Source organism: Zeus faber (genome assembly GCF_960531495.2).
Source record: "Zeus faber genome assembly, chromosome: 10".
NCBI classification, from domain to species: domain Eukaryota; kingdom Metazoa; phylum Chordata; class Actinopteri; order Zeiformes; family Zeidae; genus Zeus; species Zeus faber.
In genome coordinates this window covers 23,484,239-23,503,342 of record NC_137199.1, presented here as the reverse complement: position 1 = coordinate 23,503,342, position 19,104 = coordinate 23,484,239, and the positions used below count along the sequence as shown (strand labels likewise).

General features: G+C 46.0%; 1 protein-coding gene across 1 annotated transcript in view; it reads right to left on the bottom strand.

The window, feature by feature from the left end:
- Positions 1-18,615: 18,615 nt before the first annotated feature.
- The window catches only part of fgf20b (fibroblast growth factor 20b), a gene marked incomplete at both ends in the record, with an annotated part of 1,488 nt that continues 999 nt past the window's right edge, over positions 18,616-19,104 (bottom strand). Inside the window, one exon of the mRNA XM_080008572.1 lies at positions 18,616-18,861. Within this exon, the coding sequence (XP_079864698.1) occupies positions 18,616-18,861 (246 nt within the window). The remainder of the gene's footprint in view (positions 18,862-19,104) is intronic.

The following is a 19,104-nucleotide window of genomic DNA, read 5'->3' as shown; positions in this document are numbered from 1 at the left end:
CACACCCTGCCCTACCACCACGAGTACCTCTCCCCTCCGCCTTCCCCCTTCTTCTGCGCCCCCGCCTCCGCGTTCACAACCACCCCTCCTCCTCCCCCTCCACCCCTCCCTCCTTTTCCCCCGTTCGGTTGCCACCTTCCCTTCTCTCCCAGACTGACACCCCCATCCCCCAGCGCCTACTTCCCCACCTTCTCGGGCTCATTGCCCTCCACGCCCGCTTCTGTTGGCTTCTCCCCGAACGCCCCCGTCTTCCACTTCCCTTCCCCGTCGTCTTGGAAGTCCCCTGTTCCGACACCGAGGGAGGGCCTGCTTCCATCGGTGTGGAGACCTTGGTTCTGAGGCGTACAGGTGAAGGTGAACATGGACGGTGAGACACCTAGTGGACATCCGCGGCAATGGACCTTGTATTGTCTCGCGGGCCTTTCTGCGCCCAATGTGTCACCGCGTATTCAGGATACTAAACCTCATGCAAACTGTATAGTGTACATATCAATTATAAAAGGACGTACTGTTTATATATTACTTTATTGTAAATAAAATCATACCGAACTGTTAAATGTCATTTCATCTGCCTATCGATCAATCTATGTCTGTCTGTCTGTCTGTCTGTCTGTCTGTCTGTCTATATCTATATCTATTCTGCAGAGACACTAATGTAAGCTACGTAATAGAATTGCACATCAACACAGGTCAAAGTCATTTGGAGACTTCTATTCCAGTCCACAATAAAAAAAAAAAATGAAAAAGGGGGAAAATCGCCCCAAATTCCCAAACTGCAACCAAAAAAACCAAAGGAGAAATTTGACGGAGGGATCCCCCATGCAGTAATCAAAATGAGAGGAGGACGCAGTGTGAGTAAAACAGAGTGTCTACCTGTACATATGTGGATTTCATGAATGAAAGAGATCAAACATAATTGTGAGCGTGGTAAGATGGATACAGTGAGTGATTCATTTCAAGTGATCTTTTTTCAGCACCGGCATCTACTGGAGACATGGATGCAGGGCGGAATTCTCACATTACAGATGATTGTATTTCTATACCCCCTCAAGAGGGACCCCTCTCCAAAGTTAAAGTGGAAATCCACAAGATCACCCACGTTGAGCGCCTGGAACTACAAGTCCCAGAATTAGATTTTTAGCTGCAACATTTTTTCCGACGTCCGGGTTCTCGCCTTTGCTCGAAGGCGGTCACTTTGTTTTTTCAAAAGTATGCCTTCTTATGATCCCCCCCCCTTGATCACTGGTTATAGAGTGCACTTCTTTTTGTGTATGTTCACCTGGTTTATGGAATTCACCATGACTTACATTTTTTTGGTGGGAACAGCGGACCCTGACACCGACAATGGGAGCAGCATATGCAGCCATACATAAAGGAACACATATTCATTTAGATATTATTTAAGTGATAATTATAATTTCACGGATTACCACTTTAAAGGCGGAAGGTCAATAAAAGTCGATGTAATAATGCCGAAGATAGTTTATTGAAGAAGGCGCACCGTTTTCTACCTCTTCCGTTGTCTGGTCAGGTTTGAGATTCTGTGAAATTTGCCAAATGACACCAGTTCTTTTTGATGTATCCCTGGTGGCCCCTTTCCAACTATCTTTGATAGTATTTTATACTGCGTGTGAACTGGATGAGAGCGAGCAGTCTCACCTCTGACCAACAGAGGGCGCCTTCGACACAGTTTTTTTTTCTCCACCCCCCCGATGATGGAGACCTGACCTTCTCTCAGAACCAGGGTAATTACAGGGGCTGTCAGTGCGGCTAAAGAGAGAATGTCATTGTTTCTTGCCATTCCATCAGCGATTAATCAAAGATGCACAAGTCCTGGGATCCTCATTCTTTTCTCTCTCTCTCCCATTCTGCCTCTTAGTCCTTTATCTGCTTTCCAAATCTCTATTACAAGCTCAGAATATTATCTGCAGGGAGGCAGGATTTGGCTGGAGAAAACAGAATTTATCACATGATAGAACATGTCTTTGGATAATGGTTATTTTCCCCCCCCCTTGTCTACCTTCTTGCTCCTCGGTGCACCAAAGAAGCTTTTTGTGTGTGTGTGTGTGTGTGTGTGTGTGTGTGTGTGTGTGTGTGTATGCGTGTGCGTGTGTGCGTGTGCGTGTGTGTGTGTGTGTGTGTGTGTGTGTGTGCCATTAGTTATGAGCCGGCCATTGTTCATTGTCAGAGAAATGAGAGGGCAGATATGTCACCGAGTGTTTGATTTTCCACACTGTCTCTCGGTAGGTTTTGATCATTCAGGAGAAGGAAAAAAAATAATAAAAAATGCACACAGCCAGACTGGAGAGGACGTTTGCAGCGGCAGGGCACATAATTAAAAGGGAAAAAGATCACTCCTCGGAATGACCTGACAATAGTGTTAAACCCCCTAGTATTTTCTCAGGGCACGCTGATTAGAGCTGATCCTGTTACCCTCTTTAATCACTGTTTTGTTTGCCATGAACGCACCCAATGCATTCCTGATTTGGTGAAAAAAGGAAGGGCTACGGAACAGGGGGGGAATTTGGTCGGCGATGCCATGGGTAATCATGGCTTTAAGGATTAATGAGGATGTGTGATTTTCTCGCCTTGAGACAAACAACACCCAATACCGGCTGAAATTTAAGCAGGCGCACGGGGGGCCGGACCCGAAACATCCGACGAGGCGGGGCCCGATGACGACGCTCCAAAATCGCGGCTTCTTTTTGGGGCCCGGGCGTCACGTCAACTTTTGATTCACCCAAGTAAATGCCAAAAGTGTGATTCAGCGGCGCTTAATAATGTAACCTGGCCGACCTCGATTTCGGATTTTATGATGCAGAATTCCCTTTGCGGTTTGCCAAAAACCAGACTCGAGTGGACAGATATTTCCATTTCCCTTCCTCATTCCATGTGTACCAAACAGTATGTGCTCCGGTCCCACGCCAGAGGATTATCTCCCTCGGAGAGAAGAACCGACATTTCCTGACAACAATCAAATAAAATAACCTGAGCGTGTTATTGGCACGGCCATTTCGAAAAAAAATAAATAAACCCCCCCCCCCCCCCCAAAAAACAAACAAAAAAAACAAAAACGGAGAGACGGCGCTGACACCTGGGACCGGGGCAGGATTGTTTACCCCCCCCCCCCCCCTCCCGATCCCTCACGGCCGTGGCTCAAGGTGCCAAAGAGCAACACCGAGCAAATTTCATTTAACAAAAAATATATATATATATAATATATAATATATATAGAATACGTATTAGAATAGGTATTAGACGTATTAGAAAGATTCACAAAACTAGGGTCTATAGAGCGGACTCTCAACACCTCCAGAGGTAATAGCTGAGTGTGATCTAATGATCAACAGGGCTTTTTTAAATCCCCTTGACCCTTCATATTTGTCATGTTTATTTGGGGGCTTGACTTCTCTTTAAAATGCTCAGCCTGAGTGCTTTTATCGAAGTTATACCGCAACGTCGGACGAGACTGGAAGAGGGCCGTCGCCATGAAGACGACGGCGGAACCGCAACTCTCGGGGCGACGTGGGTGTTTTTTCCCGACGAGGTGCTCGGCGGAATTGGTTTCCCCCGCCGTCAGCGTCTCTCTCACTTTTCGGAAGGAGGACGTCGCTTCGGAAACGCCCGTGTTGACCCTCCGGAAGGAAGATCTGTCACCAGGCACGACCCGAACGTCGTTTTTCTTCTCTTTCGTTCAGTTTTGAACCCCTTTCCCTCTCTCTCTCTCTCTCTCTCTCTCTCTCTCTCTCTCTCTCTCTCTCTCACTCACTCTCTCTCTCTCTAAACTGTACAAAGGAGGACTTCCGGTGTACAAAGGGAGCCGTCCTTATAGTGAACAGCGGTCTCAAACCTGGTGACGAGATCAACAGATCCCTGCGCACCTAGTTGTCTCCGAACAGAGATGTCTGTGCTCTTACTGACCTGTGATTTGTCTCTGCTTGTGTTTGTTTTTGATTCCTTCGAAATCAAGTTTCTGCTGCTGTGGCATGACTTACTGAAAATAAAGGAACCTTAAAAGTCTCTCTCTCTCTCTCTCTCTCTCTCTCTCTCTATCTTGCTGTCTCTCTCTCTTCCTATCTAGCTCCGTCTCACCCTTTCCCCAACTCCCTGCAGGGTTCTTTGAAGTAAGCGGCGAAAAGGAGCCCCCGACTGCGGCAAATTACCTGAGGACTGAAGCATTTTTGACATAAGTCCCGAGAGACGGGGGTGAGCCGCTTTTCCTGGCGCCCCCCCCTCGTCGCGTTTAATCGGGGCCGTTGGGAGACAGCGGCACTGACAGACTGATGGGAAAGCTGGACGTGCTTCCAGACCAGCGGCCACGGACACCGCCAACCCAGGACGAGGGCCACTGCCGACATCTCACCACGGGGCGAACAGCGGCACGGGGTCCCTGCCAAAGAGGCCAAAGCGAGGTCGGCGAGGTCGGCGAGGTCGGCGAGGCGGCGTCCGCGGCGTCACCGCAGTCGTCGTCCCACCACGGATTCCCGAATCTGTGCTGTGTGTGTGTGTGTGTGTGTGTGTGTGTGTGTGTGTGTGTGTGTGTGTGTGTGTGTGTGTGTGTGTGTGTGTTTTCTTTTTCAAGGGTGTCTTTTTTTTTTTTTTTCTACTATGGTGCGATCGCCAATATCTGATTCTGGAGGGTTTAAGCCTACGTGAGCTAGAATGAAACATGTGGACAGTTTCGAAATGAGCAAACGGCAAAATGAAAAGAGGCCGGTAGTTTTACCTTTTTTTTGGGTGGGCGGGAATATCGGAGCATCCGTTCAAGGCAACAACAAAAAAAAAGACCTCCCCCGGGGAGCTTCATTATCAAGGGGAACAAGTTTTAAAGCGCACAGGAAGTAACTCGAGTCAAACAAGGGGGAATCGAATCAGACGTCGGCGGCTTGTTTTTCAGGGCGGGACAATTACGTTTGACATAAGGCGCTTTCCAATCATGCCTCAGCGCTCTCCTCTTTCAAAGCCCGCCATCGCATACGTCCAGCGCTTTGCTTTTCCCTCCTCTCCCTTCCACAAAGTCATTTCGCCGGGGATGACGAACAATGGCCGCCTTTTTAGTCATCCCAAAAAAACCTTTTTTTTTTTTCTCTCCCTTTTTTTCCCTTTTCCTTTCGAGCGCCCGCTCCCGACCGCAGTCGCATCGAGTCCTCTGTTCCCTGAGCCCTCTGTTGATGCGGACTAGACTTACAATTCATTGTAAAAAAAAAAAAAAAAAAAAAAAAAAAAAAGTTGGAACGGCGTCTTTTGATCCCAAACCAGATGGCTTCACGCCGTCGGTCTGTGGAGACGACGTCTTTCCTGGGAACGGGAAAGACGTCCGCGGCCTTCCCTGACCCTGTCTACCCCCCATGGGTGGGCTCCGACCCCGCTAGCCTGCAGCCACCACCTTGCCCTGGAACCCTCGTAATCCCGGGGATGTGCTTTGGTACACGGTGTGATCCCTGCTCCTTTTTTCCAAAAATCAGGAAGAACTTAACAGGTCGCGGGGTCAACCCTGCTGAGCTGGAACCGCCTGTTAAAAATAGCGAGGGATTCCGTAGGTCATCTAAAAATACCGCCGCGCGTCCGCGGTTCGTTTTTCTCGGGCAACCTTTGGCGGGGGAACCGTTGACATTTGTCCGAATGTCACCCGAAAAGAAGAATGAAAGGCTGTTTGTCCACAACAAAAGAAAAATAACCCCAAGTGATGCGGACGTCTTTTTTACTCATATGTAACCTCATACTTCTGAGAAAATGTCAGCATGTGGAAGGGAGTGTGTGTGGCCACGGATTCCTTTGGCCCTTCAGGGGCCCCTCACCACTGACAAAAAGTCTACCCTTATCTCTGCTACATAAGAATTCCACCTTTGCATGGGTGCCCGGGTTTGGAGCTGGTTTTATTTTCAAAAAGTCCTCAAACTCAAGTTTCATATCTAATCAGAGTCACCCTTCCTTCAACAATTGTTTGGATGAGTTATTATTAATTGTATTATTTATTTATTATTATTATGTTATTATTAAAAGTATAAAGGTAAGGTAAAATATTTGTTATTAGTGTGAAGTTTGATATCATTATAAGCATTAAAAATTTCATATCCTAAGATCCTAATATCTCAGCTCGTCAGTTGTCCAAAAACCTTATTTTATTGTCCATAAAATCTCTTACGCAGATTGGAACAGCTTTCACACGATGGGGAGGTGACGTATTCAAGTTGGATTCCAACTCGGCATTCCCGGGTTGGTTTTTTGTCGTGTTATTATAGGCTGGTGCTCCCTCTACCTTTGACCCCTTTTTTGACAGCAAAGCGTATCAATATTATCAGCGGCACATCTCTGCTACTTTTAGTCCTCAGCGGAATGGGAATGTGATTTTATTGTGGAGTTACAAGTTGACACCTGACGGTATTGTTGGCGAGGAGCAAAATGCACACTCTCATAACGCCGGATTTCCCCCGTGTAGCACAAGGGGGGTCCTTGCAGGAACAAGCTCCGGACTAGAGTTACAGTAAAAGAGGAAACTAAAATGCCTGGATTGTGCCAAAACATCTTCAGCCTTTTTTTTAATCTTTATTTTTATTGTGGTGTTTGATTCATCACTTGGCGTCAGGAGTCAGCTCCACAGTGGTCCTGGACCTTTTTAATGGCACCCTCTTCACATCACAAGGATTTGCTTGCCTTTGACTTTCATTTACTTTGTTAAGAATGTTAGCGGGTACGACCATGTGGGGATTGCACGTCAGTGATTGCAAATGTCATAATAAGCTCTGTGCTTCAGTAAATAGTTGTGGCATGGCAAATTAAATCCACAGTGTCAAACTCAGGCATGGCATTTAGTATTAAAGTGAAGTAAAGCAAGGTGAAGTGTGCATTTGATTATAAGTCAAGTTTAAAAAGTTGTAAATTTATACATTTTAGTTGTTATATATTTTTCCTTCCCGGGGCAGAGCAAGACATGCACCCCTGTGCACTCATTCGCCTTCATCTTTGCCATTGTCTATGGATGAAGTGATAGTCATCTTGTAGGGGTCTGGGAAGATCCTGGCACCGTGTTGTGCTGGCCAGGATGTCTTCAAAGAGAAGGGCAAGCTAGGTTGTCACAACCTTACAATTTGGCTCTGGGTAAAAACCTTTACACGGCAATTATGAGACGGCTTATTGCTCGTATTTTGTGCTGTGCAGGCTATCTCAGTCTGCATCTTTACATCAAGGTTGTTTGCAGAAATGTTGACCGCCAATGTTATCCACACTCTTTTATGCACCCCCCAAAAAATTAAATAAATAAATGTAGGCACATTGGACAAAGAAACCGCCTCATAAAAGGTGTTGCGTGAGAGGGGTGCTACAGCCGTCAGAAGCTCCTTCTTTCTTTTATCCAGCCCTGTATTTGTACGTTCTTCTTTAAAGCACAGATATGCCCCCTTGATTAAGCCTATCTTGTCTCCTCCCCGTGCTCCTCTGTGGTCCCAGGGAGAGAGGACCACCAGGCTCTGATCTCTCCCGAGGGAGCGAGAGGTAGAGCGATGCTGAAACAGACAAAAAATAAAAAAAGCTGGGGGACCTGGTGGTACTTTGTCTGGACCATCTAGATGGGTTTGATAGTGTGTCATGATAAGTAACATGAAAGTGCGCTGTCATCATTTTTTTTTGTCTTCTTCTTCTTCTTCTTCTTCTTCTTCTTCTTCTTCTTCTTCTTCTTCTTCGTATTCCCCGCTTCTGTCCTCAAACATCACAGCAGGGCGAGGCCCATTCAAGATTGGACATTTTGGCAGGGACGCACAGAAAACAGATTGGAGATAATAGCTTCGCGGCTCTCGGTGCCCGGAGCAGAAAGACCGGCGCCTTCCAATCGACAGAACGGAGGCTCCGGTTCGACCCGGCCGCAGCTTGGACTGCGCTCATTTATTCATCACGTGAATTGCACGGTCTCTCGACATCTCCAACCTCCAGGCGGTCTGTAATGGTTTCCTATTGATCGGATGTTCTGTCACATCATGACTGATTTCAGGAGGTCGTCAGTTTGAGCGCCAGCCGAGCAGCGATACCTTGAAGTATAACCCTGCACGCCTCCATCTTTGTTTAAGCTGCACGGCACAAGAATGGATACGTTCATATATGTATGCTTTATTTATTTATATGTTCCAAAATATCGGTATGTATCCAGTCAGACTGAGAGGGCAAATACAGTATATATATATATATATACAGTATATATATATGTGTATGTGAATATAGTCGTCTGTCCGCCCGCCCGTTTGTTTGTTCATTTGTTAATTTTAGGTAAAACCTATATCAACATATTTCCCCAGCACAGGGGTGGGCAATGTGCTGTGTCAGGGACTAAATAACACTTTTCTGACAGCTGCTTAGTCCAAAAGCCGCTTCAGATCCTCTAATCCTGAACTCAGCTTGCCCCAGAGCAGGTTAGGCGTGCAGCACAAGTTGTCATGGCGATGCTCCCAGGTAAAAAGCGAGCCGCCGACACAGCTCGGAATATTCAGGCGCATAGGGTCATGGGACTCGATATCGGCGACGGTCAATATTAAGGCAACAACTCTTTCAGTTTTCAATTACTCAACTGGGAATGAAAGCTATGACCACCATCTATATTTATTGTGTTCTAGATATAATCATGGAAAGCAGACGCTCATCAAAGTGTATTATGACCTTTGCATGTGTGTGTGTGTGTGTGTGTGTCTGTTTTGGAGAATGAGGATCACCGTTCAGTTTGCAGACAACTCAGTGATCAACAAAGGGCAGAGCGAAGCCGCCGTCTCACAGTTCAACGTGTGCACATCTCTGTTGTTATGACATATCTCGCGTATATTTTAGGTCAGACTAAAGGAATGAGGTGGTCTCAGTGAAAATAAACATTAGCTGCGAGGTGTATAACGGCAGATTGTAAAACATTCACCAATGACAACATAAACCCTCGCCGATCTTCCTTTAGGGCTTGGGATTGTATCTACCATTGTGATTGGTCACCACAGGTGAGGCATGTTGGAGGAGTTGCATGCCTTTCTCCTCCCAGAAAACTGTCTTTGTTTGCCTCTGACAGCGGGAATGTATGGCTAAGCATCTCTGTGGCACTTTGAGCACTAAAAAGAGTCCCTGTATTTTCCTAATTTGCACAGGGAACCACTTTGATCTACCCTGGTAGGCAGGAGTTAAACTATCCGAGAACTGGGGCTAATGCTTTGCATAGATCATTTTATATTTAAATATAAAAAAATAGCATACAATAAAGCACTTCAATTAATAGCTGGGGAAAAAATAAAATAATATATATATATATATATATATATGTACACACAGTATATATATATATTCATACAAACATACATAAATGTATATATATATATATATATTCAAATAAATATGTATATATATTTAAATAAGACATGTATAATGGATATATATATATATATAAGATATATAATAGATGTTTCATATATAAACAGTATTATAATAATAATAATAATAATAATAATAATGTTTCTCATTGAATGGACTGGATAACCACCTCTGTCTGCAATGGGTTTCTGATAACCACGCAGACCAATTTGTATCTGCCAAAAACGCCCCTGGTGAAGAGGTGGTGAATTACCAAACCAAAACAGCATAAAAGAGGAGAAGTGGACCGACCTATCCAGAGATATCCTAGTCAACAATGTGTTTTGTTTTTTTTGTTGCTAAATAGTTCTCCACTCAAACACGACGTTTAAAATGAGACCTCATACCATTCGGGGCACGCTAAAGGCTTTGAAGTATTATTTTTGTGCACTGAGGCATGAAATACTGACATCTACTTGGTCACTGCATGGGAAACTGGGAAGCAATACGGTAATTCTAGAACGTTTCCTCAGAGTCCTGCTCTTCTGTCTTGGCGAGATCTGTCTGAAGATACACTGCCGGGACATCATAATGCATTCAGGGTTTATTAGGAGGCTGTCAGAGAGGCCAGCAACTAAAACTGCTGTGTTCACCAAAGGAAGCACAATTGCTTGTTTGTGTAGCTACTAAATGACTTGTTAAGTGGAAGTCATTAAGGGGGCAACGCTTCAGGAATTCGAATTAAAGAGGAAAATTCATGCCTAATGTCATTTTAATGCGGTTTCCTTTAATTGCCTTACACTGATGCTTATGTCCGAGCTTTTTCATGTGCATTATAGACTTATTATCTATAGTACCATCCATTATTCAGCCCTTGATGAATGATTTCCGTCAATTGTCTCATTTCTAAAAACAGATTGTAGAACTGTTTGCAACATTATGACATCATGTGCGTCATGCAAACCTATTACTAAACAAGCCTATTTTAAAGATCGAAACCCTCTGTGTTAATCTAGGAGTAAAATATTATATTTAGCCAAATGTGACTGCCAAAATTAAATAAATCTCTCTTAAAATGGTGATCGTGCATGGCTGCAGATAGGATCAACGAGCCTAGCTCCTGTGAAATGAAGGAAACACAGCCTCCAGCGTCTCCAAAGCCGGGTTATTCAAGCGATGCACCTTGCTTCTTCACGACGAGTACAAATAAACACACAAAGACTAAAAGATCTTAGTTGTTTTAAATGCGGCTACATTCAGGACTATTTCTGATGCATACCCATTTAGACGCAGCGATTATACATTAACAGACCACAATTACCTTTTTTTTTTTTTTCCCATCGTTCATCCTATCGCCTCCATCGCGTCGTCCCAGCGCGGCTCCAGTTTAACCTCTCACATCCATCACAATGTGGGAGGGCATCCGGCCTCCCGAAAAAAACAAAAAAAACGAATTCCCCCTCTGCCTTCCGCCGATTCATTTCCATAACTGAGAATAATCACCGGTTCATAGAACTGTGTCTTATTCCGGATTTTGAGTTCGGCAGTTAGCGCTAATACTCCCGTGCTCCTGTGACAGCGCTCCGGTGTTTTATGTCGTATATAAACATCGACCCGGAGCAAAAAAATCAATTCCCCCGGAATCAAACGCCGGAGCTTTCTCATTCCGCAAAAAGAACATCGATGCGCTGTTTGGGACTGTTAAACACGAACGCCTTGGCAGAGCGGTATCACCTGGGGGATATCAAGGCCCGGGGGTTGTTGATTCCTTGCCATTTCAATTTGTCAGGGTAAAAACACGAGCTCCAAACAGCGCTCCCTCAGGCCTCGCCGATCCCGCTATGGGACCGGCGAGGCGGGACGTCGGGCAAAATTCAGCTCGGAAATCAGCCGTTAATCCACGCCCGAAAAAAAAAAACTCGCATCAAAGTTAATGTCGAATCTTGTCGAGGGATTCGTTGTGAACGCGGTAACGCTGAATGGCTCAGCTATTTCTTTTTGTTTTTTCTTTTCCCTTTTTTTTTTTTTTTTTTTGGAGCAATGTGTCTTTCGTGGCCAGGGGATTTCCTCCCTGCAGAAGCACTCTAAGTTATTACTGTGGAGGAGGCTCAGGGCCGCGCTGCTGGCCCCCGTTTGAAGTTCACTTCAACGTTTCCAACGCTGCCAGGAATCGTACGACGGCAACTGGAGCAGCGGCTTTAAAAAAAAAGGGGGGGGGGGGGGGGGTGAAGAAAGTCACTGTGTTCCACTTCCCCGCTTGAAATACACGTTTTGAGACATGATTGATTCATTCTCAAAGCACTGTTTACATTACACAGCCTGTTTATCGTCTTATTATAGCAAGACTTATATAACTTTATTCTGTCAAACGGTTACTATAATTAAGGCTCATATTTAGTGAGTGCAACATATTGCATGCCAATTAATCCTCCCCGACTCTACGGATGTGTGTGTGTGTGTGTATGTGTGTTTTTCTTTTTCCTCTGTTTTGACTGCGATTGCTCCTCAAACCTGCTGTGACTCAAGCGGCGCTCTTGGATCCCTTGTGCGCCGCGACTCGCCGGGGCTTGTCGGCGTTTAGCCCTGTGATTTATCCAGTGTAACTTTGTAAGAGGCGCAGATTAATACATTGTACGGTTAAAACCCTGTTTATACTGTGCCCACGCGGCGAGCTTACAAAAAGGAAATCTCTCCCTACGCAATCGTGATCTTTTTCGCATTTCTTGTTGCGTTTTCCGTCGCTTAACTGCGACCCGACCAAACCATCAGAAATAAATAATTTACATTACCCCCACGTTTTGTTTAGAATTGCTTGAATCTTCTAAGTCGCTAAGTTAATTATTTCCACTCGAGCGAAAAAAAAATAACGATATGGCGAACGTCTTGTTTTAAAGGAAGTTGTTTATCGGCTAAGAGCAAACAAGCGTGGGAAAAAAAAAAAACAAAAAAAACCCGCCCGGCGATTGTTTTGCGGTGAAACTACGGCGCACTACTTCACCCGCTCGGACGGAAGGCTGAATCGGCCTCGTCTCACTCTTTGATATTCGGTGCGCGTTGGAGCACCAGGAAACGCCACCCGAGGGATTAAACGGCGAATGACGCAACGCAAGGCTTTTCCAAAGTGTTTTTCTTCAGGCCGGACGGTGAAAAATCGACCAAATCGCCGCTGTTTTCCCAAAAAAACAACGCACAGTCGCGGCGGGTTCGAGCGTTCACACGCACAAATAATTAACGGTGTTCCGCCGGGTTTGGACATCGGCCAAAAGCCGGTGTTTCATCTGCCACTGTGAGCTAAATGTATATCGGGGGGGGGGGGGGGGGTTCAAATGAGCCGAAATGGCCAATGGACGCGCACGGTTTCATGGTGAATTCTTTGGGCCGTATCGTTTTTCCCACCCCTGTCTTTAAGTCTCTCCCAGCCGCTAAGCCCTCCTTTCTCTCCCCTCGGCCCCTGTTTTGTTATTTTACCTGGCGCTGCAGGTGTGAGGGGGTGAGGCCGTGGAAAAACATTTGATTCCGTGCGCTTGTCATGAAGGAATCCATTGAGTGACCTCTGCATCTTGGCACACAATGACAAATGGGTTAGCAATTTTCCGCCTGACTGGGGGGCAACAAAGCACATTTCCACTTTCGCCGACGGTGAGAGAGAGAGGGAGCGATCCGCCTCATGACTTCTCCTCGGCGGCCATGGAGCCTTTACTTCAGAGAACGCGGCCTGAATAACCCCCTAATTGTCAATTCCTGTTTGTTTTTTCGGAACGGGAAGATTCATTTCACACGCCTAAGCTGCGGCATTATCATTATAACCATTACTACTGTAAAATAACTGTTAAGTAAACCATTTGGAATCCTTTCTTGATTTATATAGATAAGTCATGCCGCATGGTTCATTCATTCTTGTAATTACGTCTAATTTGGGGATAAACCACGTCCCTTAATGTCTGTTGCCGTTTCCACGCTGCCAAGCCATGTTTTCACTGCTGATTGAATGGCTTCCAAAAGCAAGAAGAATGTTTAAAGTGGAACTATGGAAATGAACCAATTGACCCTTTTCCCTGACCCTCGGGATCTCTCGGCCGTTTTTTGGGGGGGGGGGGGGGGGGTTTAAAAAAAAAAAAAAAAAAGGAAAATAAAGACGTCGGCCGGGGGAAATCAAAGGGTTTTGTACGCAGCTATTATCGCCACGACACCCCGAGACCTTGCGGCTCTCCTCCGTCTCAGCCGCCGTACATTTATTATTGTCACACATCTATCATTTTGTAATGATGATGAATTGTGTTGACCCTGTCACACTGTTTGCAAATCAATATTTTCGGCGGAGCGTAACTGCAGTTCGCGCTGTGTACCTGGAGGTATAGCTCCCGCTCGTCCGGGGTCTATTTTTTTGCCAAAACACCCGGAGAAAATAACAATTGTTAACGGTTAAAAATTCTGTGTTCATGCATGTGACTGTGTGTTTGTATGTGTGCATATGTTTGTTGTACAAGTGCATGGCTAAATGGTGTGCCTGCATATGTGTGTCAGGGTGCATATGTGTGTGTGTGTGTGTGCGCGCGCGCGTGTGTTTGTGCGTGCGTGTGTATGTGTGTGTGTGTGTGTGTGTGTGTGTGTGTGTGTGTGTGTGTGTGTGTGTGTGCCCTGGCGGGGGCAGTCCAGCCGTAGACTCCGCTAAGACGTCTATGTCCTGTAGCGATAAACTGTCACGGTGCTGAGAACCTAATTGATGCCTCATGCTTTTCAGGGGGCAATTATAGCGCCCAAATGTCAAGAGCTAATTTGTGGCTTTGTAATGTGGACGTAAGGGCGGTGGGGGTAAGGGCGACGGGGCGGTTCCGTGGGGACCGGCCCCGGCGGTTTGGTCAGCAGATGTGAGAGGATGGGGGGCGTGGGGGGCTACCGAAGGAGTTCGGAGGTGTTGAAGTTTAGAAGGGGTTTGGGTAGGAGCTCAATCGGCCTCACCAACAACTTTTTTTTCTTTTCATTATGTTTCCCCCAGCCATAATTAAGTTAACTTCATCAGTTAAATATCTCCAAAATATAGTACAGTTTGTCTGTGAAAGTATAATGATTTTGTCAACCTGGCCCCATGATACCTACTTACCTAATTATACTTAAAAATACTATAATTTCCTGTAATTCTATGCTGGCAATAACTTTGTAAGAGTAGTGCATAATTATCCTAATACCTATATACGTAGCAGCCGTCCCGGTGACACTTCAGAACGCCAGTTGCGCTCGCAGTCATAGTTTTATTTGTGGTTATAGTCGCCACATAGAGAAGCGCCGCAGCCCTCCTTCCTCCCTGCGTCTCCTCCGAAACACAGTGCGGATGCCGCGCATGGCGGCTGTGTTGCTGCTCTGGCGTGAGTTCCCCCAGGTATGTCCTAATGCGGTAAGATTAACAAAACACTGTCAGTCATTCGGGGGGTGTGGACCGTAATTGCGAGCGAGCGGCGTTGTTAACTGTTAAAACTAAAGAAAGAGCACACTGTGGAAATCACAGTGCCGGGGCTTTTTTTTTTTTTTTTTTTTTTTTTTTTCAGCAACCCCTAAACATTGTTGTTTTCTTCCAACGTCGCCATAGAGACGCAAACAGAGGAGCATATTTTCCATCGGGGGCTGACAGCTCGGGATGCTGAGTGTCTGTAAATCAGGTATGCAGGGCTAATTGCAGGCAGACCGCAAATCCTCCTAACTATGAAACAAAAAAATAAAATAAAAAATTGAACTGGAAACGAGCAGGATGTGCACGGATCAAGCACGCCAGTCTTAACTTCGCCAATATTAGGTGCATACACGGAGAGAATGTATATTTGCGTGTTTGTGTGTAGGCGGGGCTGGATAGGTGTTATTTGGGTCGCTCTAACCCTCATCCACTCTATGGAAGGTTTTTTGCAGAAAGTCTGCCTCGTGTCCAGAAGGCCTGGACATAAAAGCCGGAGGATATCAAGTGCATAATGCTACACCCACACTCTCGAAGTAATCCCCATAAACACCCTCGCAGCTCATATTTTTGCGTGCACGGTAATTTACTTGAGAATAAGCAAACAACAAAGAGCCTGAAATCAATAGTTGCGGGATTCAAATCACACAAAGCTGCAGACGCCGTCCCCGGGCAAACACGCTGTTAAGAAGCGGCCGCGGCTTTGGAACAACAGGTGAGCGCTCGGCACCTCCCCTGTCTCCCACGAACCCCGGGCGTCTAAATATAGAAATTATCCTCTCTGATAATTGGGGACAGACAACAAAGCCGGTTGCTGCATTTCCACCCTCCCAGCTCCTCTGTTCCCCGGGCCGACGCGGTGGAGGAGAGGAGCGGAGGAGAGATCAGAGTGTGAGGTCCTGACTGTGGGGGGAACACCTGCGCGCTCTGACTGGACCGCGAAGATAGACGCACCAGATCACTCACTTCCACATCTGCCTGTGGACCAACGGCGTGCGCACGCACGCGCGCACGCACGCGCACACACGCACGCACACACACACACACACACACACACACATACACACACACTTGACTGCGTTTCCTCAATAGCCCTCTAAGGCCTCAGCTGAGGGGGCGATGAAAGTCAGGGAACATCTATTAAGTGTGTGAGACAAACCCCTGGGAGTGGGTGAGGGGTTTAAGTGTTTTCAGCCAGGAGCCGCGGACCACCTGCGGAGGCCGAGCCGAGCCCCACTCCCCCAGCCCCACCCCCCAAAAAGTATCTGTCGAAAGGCCGTGAAGAAGACTCCAAAACATCAGTTAAAACAGCTGTCAAAGGAGTGCGACTCCGCCGAGTATCGGGTATCCCCGGTCGGGATCTTCCAGCGTGTTTGGAGAGAGGTGACCTTCAGAGTGTCGGGGGCGGAGGTGGCGGCGGCCCCTCACGTTTACTCCATATCTGTTTTTCACGAGCAGAGAACGTTCATCACGAGACACCGGAGGTCTTTGACGCGGGAAGCCGCTGAAACGGGGTGGAATCAGACGACGGCAACCACACGGTTGGGCAGGTACTATGGAACGAAAGATGTTTTGACAGCGCTCTGTTTGTGTTGGAAGGACAGGGCCGCGTGGAGACAGTTAAAAAACAACTAGCACAACTCCTATGACTCTCTGCGAGGAGAGGGGGACATGCATTAGAAGAAAATAAAAAGAAAAAAGGGACGATGGGCAGATGGGATAGCTGGGTTTATAATGCTAGCTGTGTCCCACCACCATCAATTAATAGCAGGTAGAAATATGTTGATGTTCAAGGTGTGCAGGTGGGAAAGTCCCGCGGTATCGCAGATGGAGCAGAGAGTTGGCAGCGGGGCAGACACCCGCTGGCCTGCCATCACACAGTTGCTGAGATCACAGGCTCAGCTTTCATGCTCCAACAAAGATCTCCTCCCAACCGTAGAGGAAACTGTACACAGATATGAGATATTGCTTTTTTTTTTTTTTTTTTTTTTTAAAGAAGAAGAAATCACCTTTCAGCCATTGTTTGATGAGCATAACCTGCGCAGCCATCAACATCCCTCTAGAACAATGTTTCCACCATAACTTTTTTTTTTTTTTTTTTTTTGGGGAGGGGCGGGTGGGGGGGGTTTAATAGCTCGATGCAGGCACTCAGAGCAGCGTATCTCTGCTGCTTTTGAGGATAGGCCCCTATAAATAAGCTTTGCTCTTGTTGAGAGAAAAAAAAATGCAGCGATATTGTAAAGAAGCATCTTCCCTGTACAACATTTTCATGAAAGAGTCACTTTGGATGACTGGAGCTGCCGGCGGATTGGAAAAAGTTGTTTAAAATGTTGTGGGGGACACAAAAAGTTTCAGTTCTCCGGAGATGTGTTGGTAAGCAATAGTCATTGTTTAATAATACTTTTCAACAAGACTATATAATTCAGAAACTGTCAACAGAGATTACTTAATTCTTATCACTCTGACCTCTAGTTTTATACATCTGCCAAACACTGGGCCGGAGTTAAAGGTCACTTTTTATTTGGAGCCATCGTGTCACTGCGAGGCCACTAAATTCAGAGCATCCCAGAGAGGCTTTGAAGTTTTATGCACGCATGGGAACTCGGTCATGTCTCTCAACATAATGGCAATCATAAAAGAAGGACAACATTGGTCTCGTAAGTGGCTTTATATGTTTGGACTAACAAAAATTTGAAAGACAAAGCCAAACCAGTAAAATGACAATTGTTTTAGAAATATCGATCTATTGAAATGCTATTGATCTCAGGAGTCTTGACAATACAAACTTGCGTTGCATGTAAATATGATATTAGGGAAAACCACACAATATAAATCCAATTTTGCTTACATGCTCATCGCCTTAGTGGTTTATTGTTTGATAACAGTCTAACTTCTTTTCTTCAGATTTTGCTCTTTTGGAGCATGTAGCATAAAGATGGGATTTGCGGATTTAAATAACTAACTTTGACACCGTCTAAATAGGGAGATAATAAGCATTTGGTCTGGGGATGTGATTTTTAAATTACAGAGATAGTCGCTATATCACTTGCTGGGCCAAACAACTCATATGAAAATAACTTTCCTCAAAATAGAGGACATATACTGTCTCAGATTTTTTACATATCATTGACACGATTTCTAGTGGTGTCTCTATACTGCATGTATCTAACTGCGAAAAAATATATTCTCAAATAAATAAATATATAACATAAATATATGAATCTAAAAATGAATAAATAAAATTTAACATTTTGCTTTTGTCAAAAAAGTCTAGTCACAGGTCATAAAAAAAAAACGCGATTCCTTCAAAGTCCTTCTGAACGAACAAAAAGCTCTCTCATACAGTAGTACCCAAATAAAAATACCATTCTCATGATTACAGATTCCCATGGGGTCCATGCCAACTGGTGTAGCGAGACTCTCCGTGACCCATTCAGCTCGCTCCCTCTCTCCTCCTCTCTCTTTCTCTCTCCCTCTCTCTCTCTCTAACTCTCTCTCTCTCTCTCTCTCTCTCTCTCTCTCTCTCTGCCCATCTTCCCTTTCTTCTCCCGTACCAGGCAGGTACACTTGGGTCAGTCGGCCTCCGAAACAAACGACCCCCTCATGCTTGGCGTTGCAGGTTGACAAAGTCAGACATTCTAGACTGTCTCCCTGGCCGCTGAGAGATGGGCTCCCGACGCATTCCCAAAAGAGGCCCCAGAACCTTGTTCCACAGCCCAGGGCTTCCCTCCCCGGCAGGGCTCCACTGTCTACCAGCCAGAACCGGCCTCATCCCCCGGGGTCCTTCTCCTCGTCTGCTCCCTGCGAGGGCTGCCGAAGCCTTCACAGATAATCCTGATCCGGACCAGAGGCTCTGCTGGGTCTCAGCTGTGGCCCAGGATCTCCCTGTAGAGCTCTGGCACACGGTCCGGGTCCACGGGCCTGGGCAGGAAGTGGGTGAATTTCTGGTGCCGTCTGGATTTTGTTCCGTCCCTTGGTGTGCCGTCCTTGTTTAAAGCCACAAAGTACCGTGCCCCCTTGTCACCATGCTTGTAGAGGTTGGAGGAGTACGTGTTGTACCAGTTCTCCTCAAACTGTTCCCGGAATACGCACTCAGCTGTCAGCTTCTCCTGAAAGGAAGAAAAAGGTGAAGCTGCAGTCTGGAGTTGGCAGAATTTGAATAACAAGTGACGGGGCATGCAATACAAAAATGGCTACTCATTTATTCTTGAGGGACATCGATGATGAGGAATGCATGAATTGAATACATGAATTGAAATGGCAAGGACAGCCTCACTTGCCATTTCAATTCATATATCACTGAAATGGCATTAAAATGAGTAAAAAACAGAATGATGATTCAGGGTGAAGAT